Source organism: Diachasma alloeum, unplaced genomic scaffold (assembly GCF_001412515.2).
Source record: "Diachasma alloeum isolate Michigan unplaced genomic scaffold, Dall2.0 Dall_scaffold_00827, whole genome shotgun sequence".
In the NCBI taxonomy this organism is placed as follows: domain Eukaryota; kingdom Metazoa; phylum Arthropoda; class Insecta; order Hymenoptera; family Braconidae; genus Diachasma; species Diachasma alloeum.
The window spans coordinates 134141-145944 of record NW_021680954.1 but is presented as its reverse complement, the minus strand read 5'-3'; the positions used below and the strand labels follow the sequence as shown (position 1 = coordinate 145944).

Below are 11804 nucleotides of genomic sequence, written 5' to 3'. Positions count from 1 at the left end.
CCAATCCCCCCCCCCCTCCCAGAAAACTGTAATAATCATGAATGACTTACGAAGATTGGGACGACCATCGCAATTGACATCGATCGGATATCCGCAGGGATAATTGAATTTGGCTTCCGGATTGAACATGAGCCCCTCCGGACACAACTTTTGCTCACCAACTCCCTCGATACACTCAATATACGCATCGCACTGCGATGCAACGGGGAATCGTCCAGTCTTCTCCGGACAAGACGCCGACGATTGTCTCCCATTATGCTCAATCTGGTTATGCTGACCGAATTGTCTCTGATTAGGCTGTACGAATTGTCGACTCTGGCTATTCTGATGGAAAGTCTGTCGTTGTCGTTGAAATTGTCCATTGCCTGCAAGAAAAACTCCGTTCACGCTGTTGATGGGCAACTGTACAACTCCAGCTTTCACAGGCCTACCGACGAATAACCCTATCAAATGCAAGTCTACCTGTGCAGCTGCAGCTTTTACATGCCCACGAAGCGACATCGCAACCCAAAAGATTCGAATTTTTACAACTCTACCGAGAGGACATCATTACCCAGTAATTTTAGAAATTTACATCCCCAACGAGGAACAAGCTAATCAGAGAGCGAGTCGAGCCGGTTATGACTCATCCCTGTACAACTTCATCTTTTGACAAGCCAACCCACATATAACTGCCGCCGCACATAACTACTGCGTTGCAGACTTACCAACTTTAATTTGTACAACTATACCCTGATATAACACCGCCCATGAATTTTACGTTTGTGATATTACTACCCATACATAACCGCACTGGCAGTCATCACTATCTATTGTTATCCCTACCGGAAATACAGTCGTGCACTAAAGTTCGGGAACTGCCTGAACTTGCATCCTATATATTCTGTTCACGAACTTTAGTGTTTGACTGTACACCCCCACCGATATAAATAAGGCGATATAGGGTAAACTGCCCAGTAGATGGACGCCTACGAAAACCGTCCAGTAGGTGGACGTTTGTTTTTTAGCAATTGAAATCTAGAAATTCTGAGATACTAATATTATATACTTGAATCAAGTATAAATAGGGAAGTGCTACCGGTAGGGATGAGAATAGGTAGTGATGACTGACGGTAGGGTTATCTATGGGTAGTGATATCGCGAATATAAAATTCATGGGTAGTCTTGCCAGAAGGTGCAGTTGTACAGATATAAATTGGTAAGTCTGTACTGCGGTAGGTCTGTGCGGTGGCAGTTATATGGTGTTGGCTTGTCGCAAAACGTAGTTGTACAGGGATGAGTCATAACCGGGTTGACTCGCTCTCTGGTAGGCTTGTTCCTCGGTGGAGATGTAAATTTTTAAAATTACTGGGTAATGATGTGGTCTCGATAGAGTTGTAAAAATTCAAATCGTTTGGGTTCAGATGTCGTTTGGTGGGCATGTAACAGGTTCAGTTGCACAGGTAGACTTGTATTTGATAGGGTTATTCATCGGTAGGCCTGTAAAAGTGCAGTTGTACGGTTGCCACTCTCTTCATGCAGTTGATGGATCATGATTGAGAAACAGTCCAGACACCGGATGCGGTTTGCATGCGGGGGGGCTAATTTAGCTGGTCTCTTGTAACACTCGAAACAAATGACTAATGACGAATTTAGTCTCAAGGTCAAATCAGTGACGACCGACTGAACGAAGAGAAATGAATAATGCGTGAAAGAAGAAGATGAAAACAAGTATCGAGTGATAACAAATTCTTCGGGTGTTATAGATGATGCATTAGCATAATCGTGCGATGAATATATTATTATCTTGTATATGGCATCATCATCCCACCGATCCTGCTGTTCGTGAGCGCTCGGAATGGGGGAAAGTCAAAATTACCATCACGATAGTTATGTAATTGAACGGAGGACACCTGGACCCAGTTTCAAGCGAATTAAACCTTTGTACAAAGTTATTATCTTTCATTGTCCTCTGACTATTGCGGTGAATTCATTTAACGATTCAATCAGAATTATTCAGGAAAACAAACTCAATCTCAACTGGTTAGTTACTCAGACCGATGTAATTGGGATTATGCTGCACTGATATTACTTTTTGATGAAAATGAGTGAACGTTATTGCATAAAATGTTAATGAATTGTGTACGTACATGTGGTTGCTATGAAAATAGCAACAACCAGGAGAGATATCTTCACGATGTGCGCCATTATCTGAATTGTATGGTCTCTTGAAAATTAACTGACCACGTCTCACGCGTATAAATGACGAACTACAGAAGACACCTGATCCTTTCGGTGGCTTTTATCACCTTCAACGGAGGAAAGTGAGAGTTTCTGGTGAGTCTTCTTCGGTGGGCCTTGGGGTAGGGGCAAGTGAGGTAGATACATTGGCAGTGAAGATTCCAGAATAACAAGGTGCCTTATGTTTACGTAAAAAATCGACCCCTCCAATTTTTTGTCCCCCCCCCCCCCCGATCTCATGATAAATTCCTCAATGAATTATTCTCAACTCATTGTAGAATGGGCTCAAGTTGAAGGTCATTCTCTGTATCGTGGGGAAGCGGATGGAGATGCTTCAAATAACTTGGTGTGACTAGGCGGATGTTCCCGCGTTTTTCCTTGGACATTGTTCCTTGAAATATTTTTGTCAAATGTTTAGAATTCCATTTCTCATTGCCTCGGCTATTGTCTTATAGAATTTTCTCATTACCGATTTCCTAGCGTGATGTCATATTCACAGCAGTATTTTTAGATTTATGGGGGCTAACGGGTTAGACCGAGAAATTTGAATGAAACACAGGAAAGCGGGTTTGGTTGTTATGTACTCGAGAAGATGAACAAAATGTCAAGGCTCTTGTTCTGCGCCTCGAGGCACGAGACATCCCAGCAAATTGCGCAACACTTGGTTAATTGAAGAAAGCAGAATCATTCGAAATGCTTGTAACAACGTATTAAACAATTTCATCAGTCATGTTTCCGGGGTCTATTGTGAGCTTTGATTACACTCGCTCCAGTTTCTCGATGTGAAATATGCAGTGGATGATTGTGTCTCCTTGAATGGTTTTTTTTTCTGAGAATTCAATCAATGAGTCGCCTCACAGGCCAGTAATGTCAAATGTCATGAGTGGAAAATGCGGAAATGAAGAATTCCAGACAGTAATCATCGAAATTTCGAAACACTTTCGAAATCGTTCGTCATCGTTGGTAAAATAGAAAAACTCGTTTTTCAGCTTTTTCTTCAAGTGCAGATAGATAAGGTAGAAATCTGCAGTGTAGATTTCTACGTGATCCAACGTCGAAGAGTGATCTGAAAACTCACGGAGAAGAGAGGGAAGGAGGTCGTGCTGCTATGGGGGCCTCCATTAAAAATGGGGAGGGCAAATGAATCGGCACGGTAGGTGAAGAAGACTCCTGCAGGTGGCTCTTGGGTTGACAATGACCCACTTACGGACACAAGATTTCACATAAATTAGTGTATTTGTTGATTCTGCCTTCAAATGCACTTTTTCATTACGCTGTGACGAAAAGTGAACTTTCCGGCACGCTCCGCGTGCCTAAAAGTCCAATTTCCGCCACATTGTGATGAAAAATATTGTTCGTAACTCGTGAAAAAATGTTTTTTAGCTCATGGGATTATATGGGAAATATACTATAACCCTTGACACTCTTGTTATGCTCTTGTTTTATTCCGCTTTCTACCGTTATTCTTCAATGGAATGAAAAAAGTGATAATAATGACGCGGAGGTGTTCTTCGTTCACGAAAGCGCGAAACTTCCTTCAAATGTTAAATTAAAAATAATAAAATACATCTGCTCTTATTTCCACTTGATTCAAGCAAATCACTAAGTCCATTCTAAAGGTCCCTCTCCAGCGCGCCTGCTCTGATAGAAACGATTAGTTATTATTAACGAATGGATTTGGTTGGTGACGAGGGTCTATTTGGTCTCACCAAATGTTCTTTCGTTAATAGTTAATAAATCCGCATTTGAGGAGTCTTGTTTGACTCGATTTTAACTTTTCAAGTGCACCATTTGTTAACTATTAACGAATATTCATTTGGTCATATTCAACTCTACCAGTCGTTGATTGTTAACGAATCTCGTTTGGAATAAATGAATCAGTCTATCAGTGTTTGTCTGGTCGCTCGCAACTGCTGCGACGGTTCTAGGTACATTCATCCTAGACTAGTCATCCCAAACCAATTCATCCCAAACATCAAATTCCAATTACATTTTCCACGGTTACAACAATAATTCGGAGAGAAAAATATCAATTTTATTTTCACAGAAAAAGGCACTAAACACAACATCAAAATTACTCAGATACTTCACGATTCCGTCCGAGTATTGTTTTCACTACCGATCAACGGATTAACAAAAAACATTGCAAAAAAATGGTAAAATCATTCTATTATTCAGCGGCATGGTGGCCACTCTATAGGCACGACATCCAACAAGAAAAAAACTAATACAAGCCAACTGTACAGTGTGCGCCCCCGCAGACACACTAGAAGTTACTAATTTGAATGCTATGAACAACAAAATTTGATATTCGAAGGAAATATCAATTGAATAATGATAAGAACACCAAACGGTCAATACTCTGCTAATCCGATAAGTCACGCGCTTCAGCCAAGCGTATTCTTCATCCGAACAGTAATCCTATCGTAAAAAGGAGAAAGGAAATCCATCTCGAAATATCTCGAAAATCTCGAATAAGCCTAAGCGGAAGACTGAAACCGAAGCGCCACTACGGGAGGAGATGAGAAGGCGCGTGCGTAGCACGCGCGGCCGATCTCGTCCTATCCTGTCGTAAAAAGGAGAAAGGAAATCGATCTATCGAAATATCTCGAAAATTTCGAATAAGCGTAAGCGTAAGACTGAAACCGAAGCGCCACTACGGGAGGAGATGAGAAGGCGCGTGCGTAGCACGCGCGGCCGATCTCCTCCTATCCTATCGTAAAAAGGAGAAAGGAAATCGATCTCAAAATATCTCGAAAATCTCGAATAAGCGTAAGCGTAAGACTGAAACCGAAGCGCCACTACGGGAGGAGATGAGAAGGCGCGTGCGTAGCACGCGCGGCCGATCTCCTCCTATCCTATCGTAAAAAGGAGAAAGGAAATCGATCTATCGAAATATCTCGAAAATTTCGAATAAGCGTAAGCGTAAGACTGAAACCGAAGCGCCACTACGGGAGGAGATGGGAAGGCGCGTGCGTAGCACGCGCGGCCGATCTCCTCCTATCCTATCGTAAAAAGGAGAAAGGAAATCGATCTCAAAATATCTCGAAAATCTCGAATAAGCGTAAGCGTAAGACTGAAACCGAAGCGCCACTACGGGAGGAGATGAGAAGGCGCATGCGTAGCAGGCGCGGCCGATCTCGTCCTATCGTAAAAAGGAGAAAGGAAATCGATCTCGAAAATCTCGAATAAGCGTAAGCGTAAGACTGAAACCGAAGCGCCACTACGGGAGGAGATGAGAAGGCGCATGCGTAGCACGCGCGGCCGATCTCCTCCTATCCTATCGTAAAAAGGAGAAAGGAAATCGATCTCAAAATATCTCGAAAATCTCGAATAAGCCTAAGCGGAAGACTGAAACCGAAGCGCCACTACGGGAGGAGATGAGAAGGCGCATGCGTAGCAGGCGCGGCCGATCTCGTCCTATCGTAAAAAGGAGAAAGGAAATCGATCTCGAAAATCTCGAATAAGCGTAAGCGTAAGACTGAAACCGAAGCGCCACTACGTGAGGAGATGAGAAGGCGCGTAGCACCCGCAGCCGATCCCGTAATAAAAAAATTGGATGAACCTGTCGTGGGATGAATTTGTTTTGGGATGAATTGTCATGGGATGAATTAACGGGCTATCCCGCGACTTCTACGATTTACTTGAAATTTTCGGTTTAGGCCCCATATTCTCCGCACACAGTTCGACCTCCTTCCCTCTATTTTTCATATGAAAACTAGAGAAGCTATTTCACGGCCGCCAGATAAAGTTCAAATAAATCCATGTTATCTAAAAACGTAACTGTAATTTTTATTGTACACAAAATATACAAAACTTGTATCGAATATGTACATAACATGGAGACAGAAAGAGACAATATTCGAGCGCACAAGTTCACTCGTTCCTCACGCTGGAGGATCACTAAACTATTATAAACAAAAAAAATATCACAAGGGTTAAAGGTTTTTCAAATGTACGAGATAATATGCAGTGATGTACTACAGTTCAATGAACACAAGAAGGAAAAGCTATTAGTGAAACTAATGGGGATGATGAAAATATCTAAATACTAATAATAATTAAGCGTATACGTCTTAACGGCTACCACAGATTCTTTGATTCTCTGACTTCTGGGAATAGTCACCTCAAAGTCGTCTATTTGCTTCTCGTATTAACTTAATACACATGAATGTCAGCCCAGCACACATGACTATCAGCATGCCGAGCACGTGCACATTGTTGTCTCCATTAGCGGAGATGTATTTCATCGTTACTGTTGAAATTGACATACTTCTTTGGAGGAAGACTGCTTACTGTCTTCGAAGAATCGAACGATCGGTGAAGGTGATTGATTTGCCTCGAGAATTGCCAGTAATCGAGGCGTCCCCAACTGGCCCAACAGTTGGATCATCTTCAGACGCTTCTGACCAAGTGATGTTTCCGTTGTCATCAACAATTATCGACGAAGGATGCGCTCGAGCCACTGTTTATCTCGGCGTAGTCTTGGCGCGAGGCTGAACAGAGTTTGCTTGAGAAGTCTGCTTCACGCTTCCTGGGATTGGACGGATTGAATGGATCAATATTACGAATGTTTGCGGGAGCGTTGGCCCGTGAATGGGGGAATCGCGAGAGTTTCGAAGGAACCATCTACGCTAATGCATGGAATAATATTGAAATTTTTTTATTATTCCTTTCGGGGAAAATGTAACTCTTTGATGTTATAATAGGAGGAAGGTAACGAAACGAAGTCATTTGTGACTAAGGGTTATCATTGGGGAGTGGGAACAAGTGGGAAATTGCTGTTGTACTGTATTGTATTGTATTGTATATAGTATAGTTATTTCTGCTAATAAATTAGCAATATACTTCCGAATGGTTATTTTGCACATAATTTCTTTCTATCATGTATAATTAATTGTTTATTGCATTTGATTAAACTGAATAAGATTTCCTTTTAACTAATTTTGTCAGATTTTCGACTTAGTTGAATGTTATCATCCTCATTATTCTTATTATCCCTTTCTTCTGTACAACCAATTGTCTTTTTTACGGTTCTCTCTCCCGTCAACCCTTCGATAAAATGTTAATATAAAAATTTTATTTACGCATACTGGAATAAACTTGAAACATCACATTTGATGAAACCATCAGAAAGCTCACTTTCAGGGAAATTCATGCAAAATTCGAAATTTTCAACAATCATTATAAAAATCAAATCAACCAATATAGCTATCGTAATCATCTTTTAACTTTGATCCAATGGCATTGCAACAAATGGTTTAAGCTATGATTGAATTCATTTGAAGCATCACATTCAAAGGTATCCCCGGAATGCTGATCTTCAAAAAATACAAAATTTTTGAAAATTTTCAAATAAATGAAAATAACGATTATTGCTATCGTCTTCATCTTCGAACTCGGTTAAAAGGACATCCAAATAAGTTTTTTAAGCCATCATTCAATCAATTCAGAACATTTTTTTGGTTATCATGGGACAACCGATTTTCAAAAAAAAATCGAAAATTAAAAAAATTGATCGATGAGTTAAATTTTGATTAATGGTGGCCAATAGGGCTCAATAATACCTACATTTGCGAAAAAAATTCAATTCCAGCTGTTCATTTGCGAACAATTGAAGAAAAACACACACGTACGGACGAGGTCTAAAAATTGTATTTTCGGGCTTTTTGGGTCATACTGGGTCGATATAACACAGAAAATTCAAAATTTAAATTTGAACGATTACAAAGCTTCCATTCAGAAGTAATAAGGGTCTGAGATTTCGAAAAAGCGCAAGTCTCCCCTCGGAAAATTTAACTGAATATAAAGATCATAAAAGATATAAAGGTTCTCACCCTCTCCCTGGAAGCTCCATCATATCCACGACAATATTATCGACATAAAGTTTGTCGTTGCACCAGAAGAAGCAGAGTGACCGAGGTTGGAGAACGTCCATGTCGTAGGCCCAGGAGAGCTCGACCCTGCGGATTTTCCCGAGATCATTGGCAGCCCCTCCCGGATGGGCTACGACTATTCTGCGAGTGGTTCCGTGCTCCAATTTCATGTACCCACTGGAACGAAAAATCGCGTGTAGACAAATTGTAAGAGCCTATCCCAGAATTTGTCTAGTTGTATTAATGATTAATTAAATTCGAGAAGTGGACTTACTTCGGTGTTAGATCCATATTTCTGATGACACCGTTGTCAGCGTGGAGAGTCACTTTCATGAATCCTTGGACCCAACTTTCGGCCGTTGGGGGGCGGGCAAGATTAATGGTTATTCTATAATGTCTCCCTGGAATTATTAAAGGAAGGAAGGGAGTCAAAATTGTTAGTCAAAGTAAGTAATTCTCAATTGAAAAGACATTATGGGAGCGATTGCTTAACTTTTACTGATTACGAGGGGAAAGAGAATATACACTCTTGAAAATTTTCCAATGAAATTTCAAGGAATTTTGTCATTGAAAATTCATGATTTCATGGAAAAATCCGTGGGAACTGTACATTTCACTTTAATGATTGCGGGAAAATTAACGGAAATCTTTTTTTGAATTCCAGATTCTCCTGAATTTTCAGAAATTCCTGCAAAAATTCCTGAAAATTGAAGAATTTTAAAGGAATTGGCTGAAAATTCAAGGAAAGGGATCTTGACAGTGAATATTCGTTTTTATTATATCGTTTTTATTATATATATCGCTAAAAAATGGGGATTTTACTTAAATTTTCAGCGAAACTTGAAATTTCACAGACTGTTTCCCCTTAAATGGAATTCAAGGTCGTTTTCCGGAAAATTCAGCCAAATTCTTTTAATAGTGTAGGGTAAAGAGACCAATAGCTGGAGGACTCCAATTTTTATTTCACGTTCTATAAATAATATAACTAAATCAATATTATATTATCTATTATTCCAATTTTTAATAATTCGTTCATGTATAATGAAGTGTGCCCTGTTCTAGTTAAATTGTAAAAATTAGAGATGGGTTGGTGAAAATTAGTGACATGTCCTTGAAAATGAAAACTTTTTTTTCTTCTGTGCGGGTTGATGGTACGAATGATGCCTAGTAGAAAAATCCTCCTCTCCATCATTCTGCTAAAATTAATTTTCAACTCACGGCAATAAGGATCTTCCTTTCCCGTCGAGAAAAAGAACTTGGATCCGAGCAAAGCGGAAGCGTCCTGTCCCATGGAAATTCTCTTCACCAAAGCCGGACTGTTGTCGGCGTGATAGCCCATAATTCCGCAGCTCAAACTGCTGTTACTCTTGCACGAAAAACACTCCCCCCTGAGGAAACGGGCGTAATCGGTGCACTCGTGTGCCACATACTGGCACTTCGAGTTGATGCTCTCGATGAAGAGTTTGATGGCCCTCACGTGGTTGCACGCAACGAGAACACGCGACGCCTCCTCCAGGCCCTCGCGAATCAGGGTCAACGGTAGAGACGGTGTTGTTTCACTCAGATCTGTACAGCCGGGCTGTTCTTTACCGTTATTTGGGTAAAAGTCTAGGTGACCACACGGCTGGCTCATGCCGTAACCTGGAAGCCCTTAAAACAGCTTCACTATTTTTTTTTTCGTTCAACGAGGAATTTTTGTTTTTAGCATACGGAGAAAAAAGTTGAATCGAAATTATCGAGAAAATCGTGGCAAATTTTACTGTACGATAATACGAAATTTTACTACACGAATTTTACTCGCTGAACGAAACATCACTGTAAAAAAATATTGTTCGACACAAGTGAGACGGGAAATTGCTACTCGTCTTCCCCCGCGATATAGAGTAAGAAAGACTTAGAAATGGATCCGCTCCATGATTACTTTACTTGTTTGGTAATTTTTCTTCAAGTTTTCCCTCCGTGTACTCTTCGCGGTGAATTTCCCCCAACAAAGCCATTTAAACCCAGTTTAAGGTACGAGCACAGTAATTTTTCTGATATTTTTTTTCCGTGTGAAAGAATCCAACAGAAAGAGACAAATCAAAAAATTTCTATTTCTAGAATTTCGTCACCTTGAAGTAAAAAACATCGCAGCCCAAAACTGAAATTTCTAAAAAAAAACTTGACTATCCTCAGAATAATTCTTGCCCTGAATTCCAAGAATTCAAGATTGTTCAAGTAACATTGAAGAATTCAACTAACCTAGGAAAAAGATGCTCTTTCCATCAGTATGGATGACATCGACGAGTTGGGCATCCGCCCAATCTAAGCGAAGATGACTGGGCATGCCTTGGAAGTAGGGCTCGGCAGGATCGAGGCCGGTTATCCTTCCGATTTGCCCCTCCAATCTTTCTCCGGCGTAACCCGCCGTGTGGGCCCCCAAACTATGGCCTATCAGATGTACATCACTCGTGTCTAAGCCGTAGTTCGTCTACACAATGATCAAATCATTAATTTTCGTCTTATCAATTTGACAGTGACGCATGGGGCAAAATTGAGAAACTCTATGGATAAAATAAACCGGAATTTTCTAGAAGACCCATTAAGATAATTGAAGTAAGATTTTCTTTTGTGAGTTATTATTTTTTGCATTTGCATAACCATGTATTGGCGGGACAAAGTTGATGAAAAATGTTTAATCACAATGATTGGATAAATTATGAAAGTAAATCGAAACTAATCGAATTTCATTGAATTTAGAGTGAAATGCATTGTCCTTTTCCTCTGAATCAAATTCAATATTGTTCTCCTGAAAATTCCTACTCAATTCGTTTATTTGCTGATCCTGAAATTCCAAACGCAAAAACAAATTTAACGTATATTTTTACAAAAGACAAGAACCGAAAGGTTCTATTGACGGAAGTTCAATTAACCAAAACTTCACTTTCCCAAGTTGAATTTAACGAGGTTTTTTTAACGAAGTTCCTTTGACGAAGTTTTTTAGACGTGGTCCGTCTTTTTTGGCAATTTTTAACTAGCGATTTTGTCGGCCCAAACAAGACTTGTTTGAGAATGTGTTTGTTTTTCTCTTAGTGTAAAATATTCAAAGAATATCTGTGCATTGCGAATAGGCTGAAAAAAAGAAGGGTGCAAGTACTGAGGAGGTCAGTCGAATCGTTACCCACCTGAAGATGCCTCACAAGATGCGCAATCTCCAACCCCACCAGCCGAGTGTTGGCAGTGGCCTGAGTGTACAAAGGAAGACTTCCACCCGCCCAATCAACGATAATCACATTGTAATCCCCATGCTTGAGTAATTCATTCCTCATCTCCTTCACCCAATTGCTTAACGGAGTATCAATGAACCCATGAATAATGAACTTGGTCTTCCTCTTGGGATCGAAATTCGATCGCTTTATCGACTTATCCTTAGCAACAATCAACACCTGGCCCTGAAACAACAACACTCAATTAGTTGATTTAATACCTCATAAAACGGAAGTTAATCAGAATGCTAATTTTTCCAGAAGTGTTAATTTCCTTTTCGTCCAATTAAATTTTCTCCGGTGAGTGGATCTCAATTAAAATTTTGAAGAATCCAGACTCCGAGAATCTCGAGATCAATTGCTAGGATAAGTCACATAGGCGTGACTTGAACGTTAAAAATCACCTGACAGACCCCACGTGTAGAGAAAAGAATTATCTTGAGTTGAGAATATTGCTTTTTAT

At 40.3% G+C, this 11804-nt stretch overlaps 2 protein-coding genes across 2 annotated transcripts in view; both read right to left on the bottom strand.

Annotated features, from left to right (window-relative positions):
- LOC107044824 (protein obstructor-E) overlaps window positions 1-2312 on the bottom strand; it is an 11718-nt gene extending 9406 nt beyond the window's left edge. Inside the window, exons 1-2 of the mRNA XM_015266867.1 lie at window positions 2130-2312; window positions 51-365 (exon numbers count right to left, since the gene is read on the bottom strand). Coding sequence (XP_015122353.1) covers window positions 51-365; window positions 2130-2187 — 373 coding nt within the window. The 5' untranslated portion in view covers window positions 2188-2312. The remainder of the gene's footprint in view (window positions 1-50; window positions 366-2129) is intronic.
- Window positions 2313-6048: 3736 nt separating this feature from the next.
- The window catches only part of LOC107044836 (pancreatic triacylglycerol lipase), a 46155-nt gene continuing 40399 nt past the window's right edge, over window positions 6049-11804 (bottom strand). Inside the window, exons 4-9 of the mRNA XM_015266880.1 lie at window positions 11261-11527; window positions 10338-10566; window positions 9315-9746; window positions 8371-8497; window positions 8058-8273; window positions 6049-6754 (exon numbers count right to left, since the gene is read on the bottom strand). Of these exons, the coding sequence (XP_015122366.1) occupies window positions 6652-6754; window positions 8058-8273; window positions 8371-8497; window positions 9315-9746; window positions 10338-10566; window positions 11261-11527 (1374 nt within the window). The 3' untranslated portion in view covers window positions 6049-6651. The remainder of the gene's footprint in view (window positions 6755-8057; window positions 8274-8370; window positions 8498-9314; window positions 9747-10337; window positions 10567-11260; window positions 11528-11804) is intronic.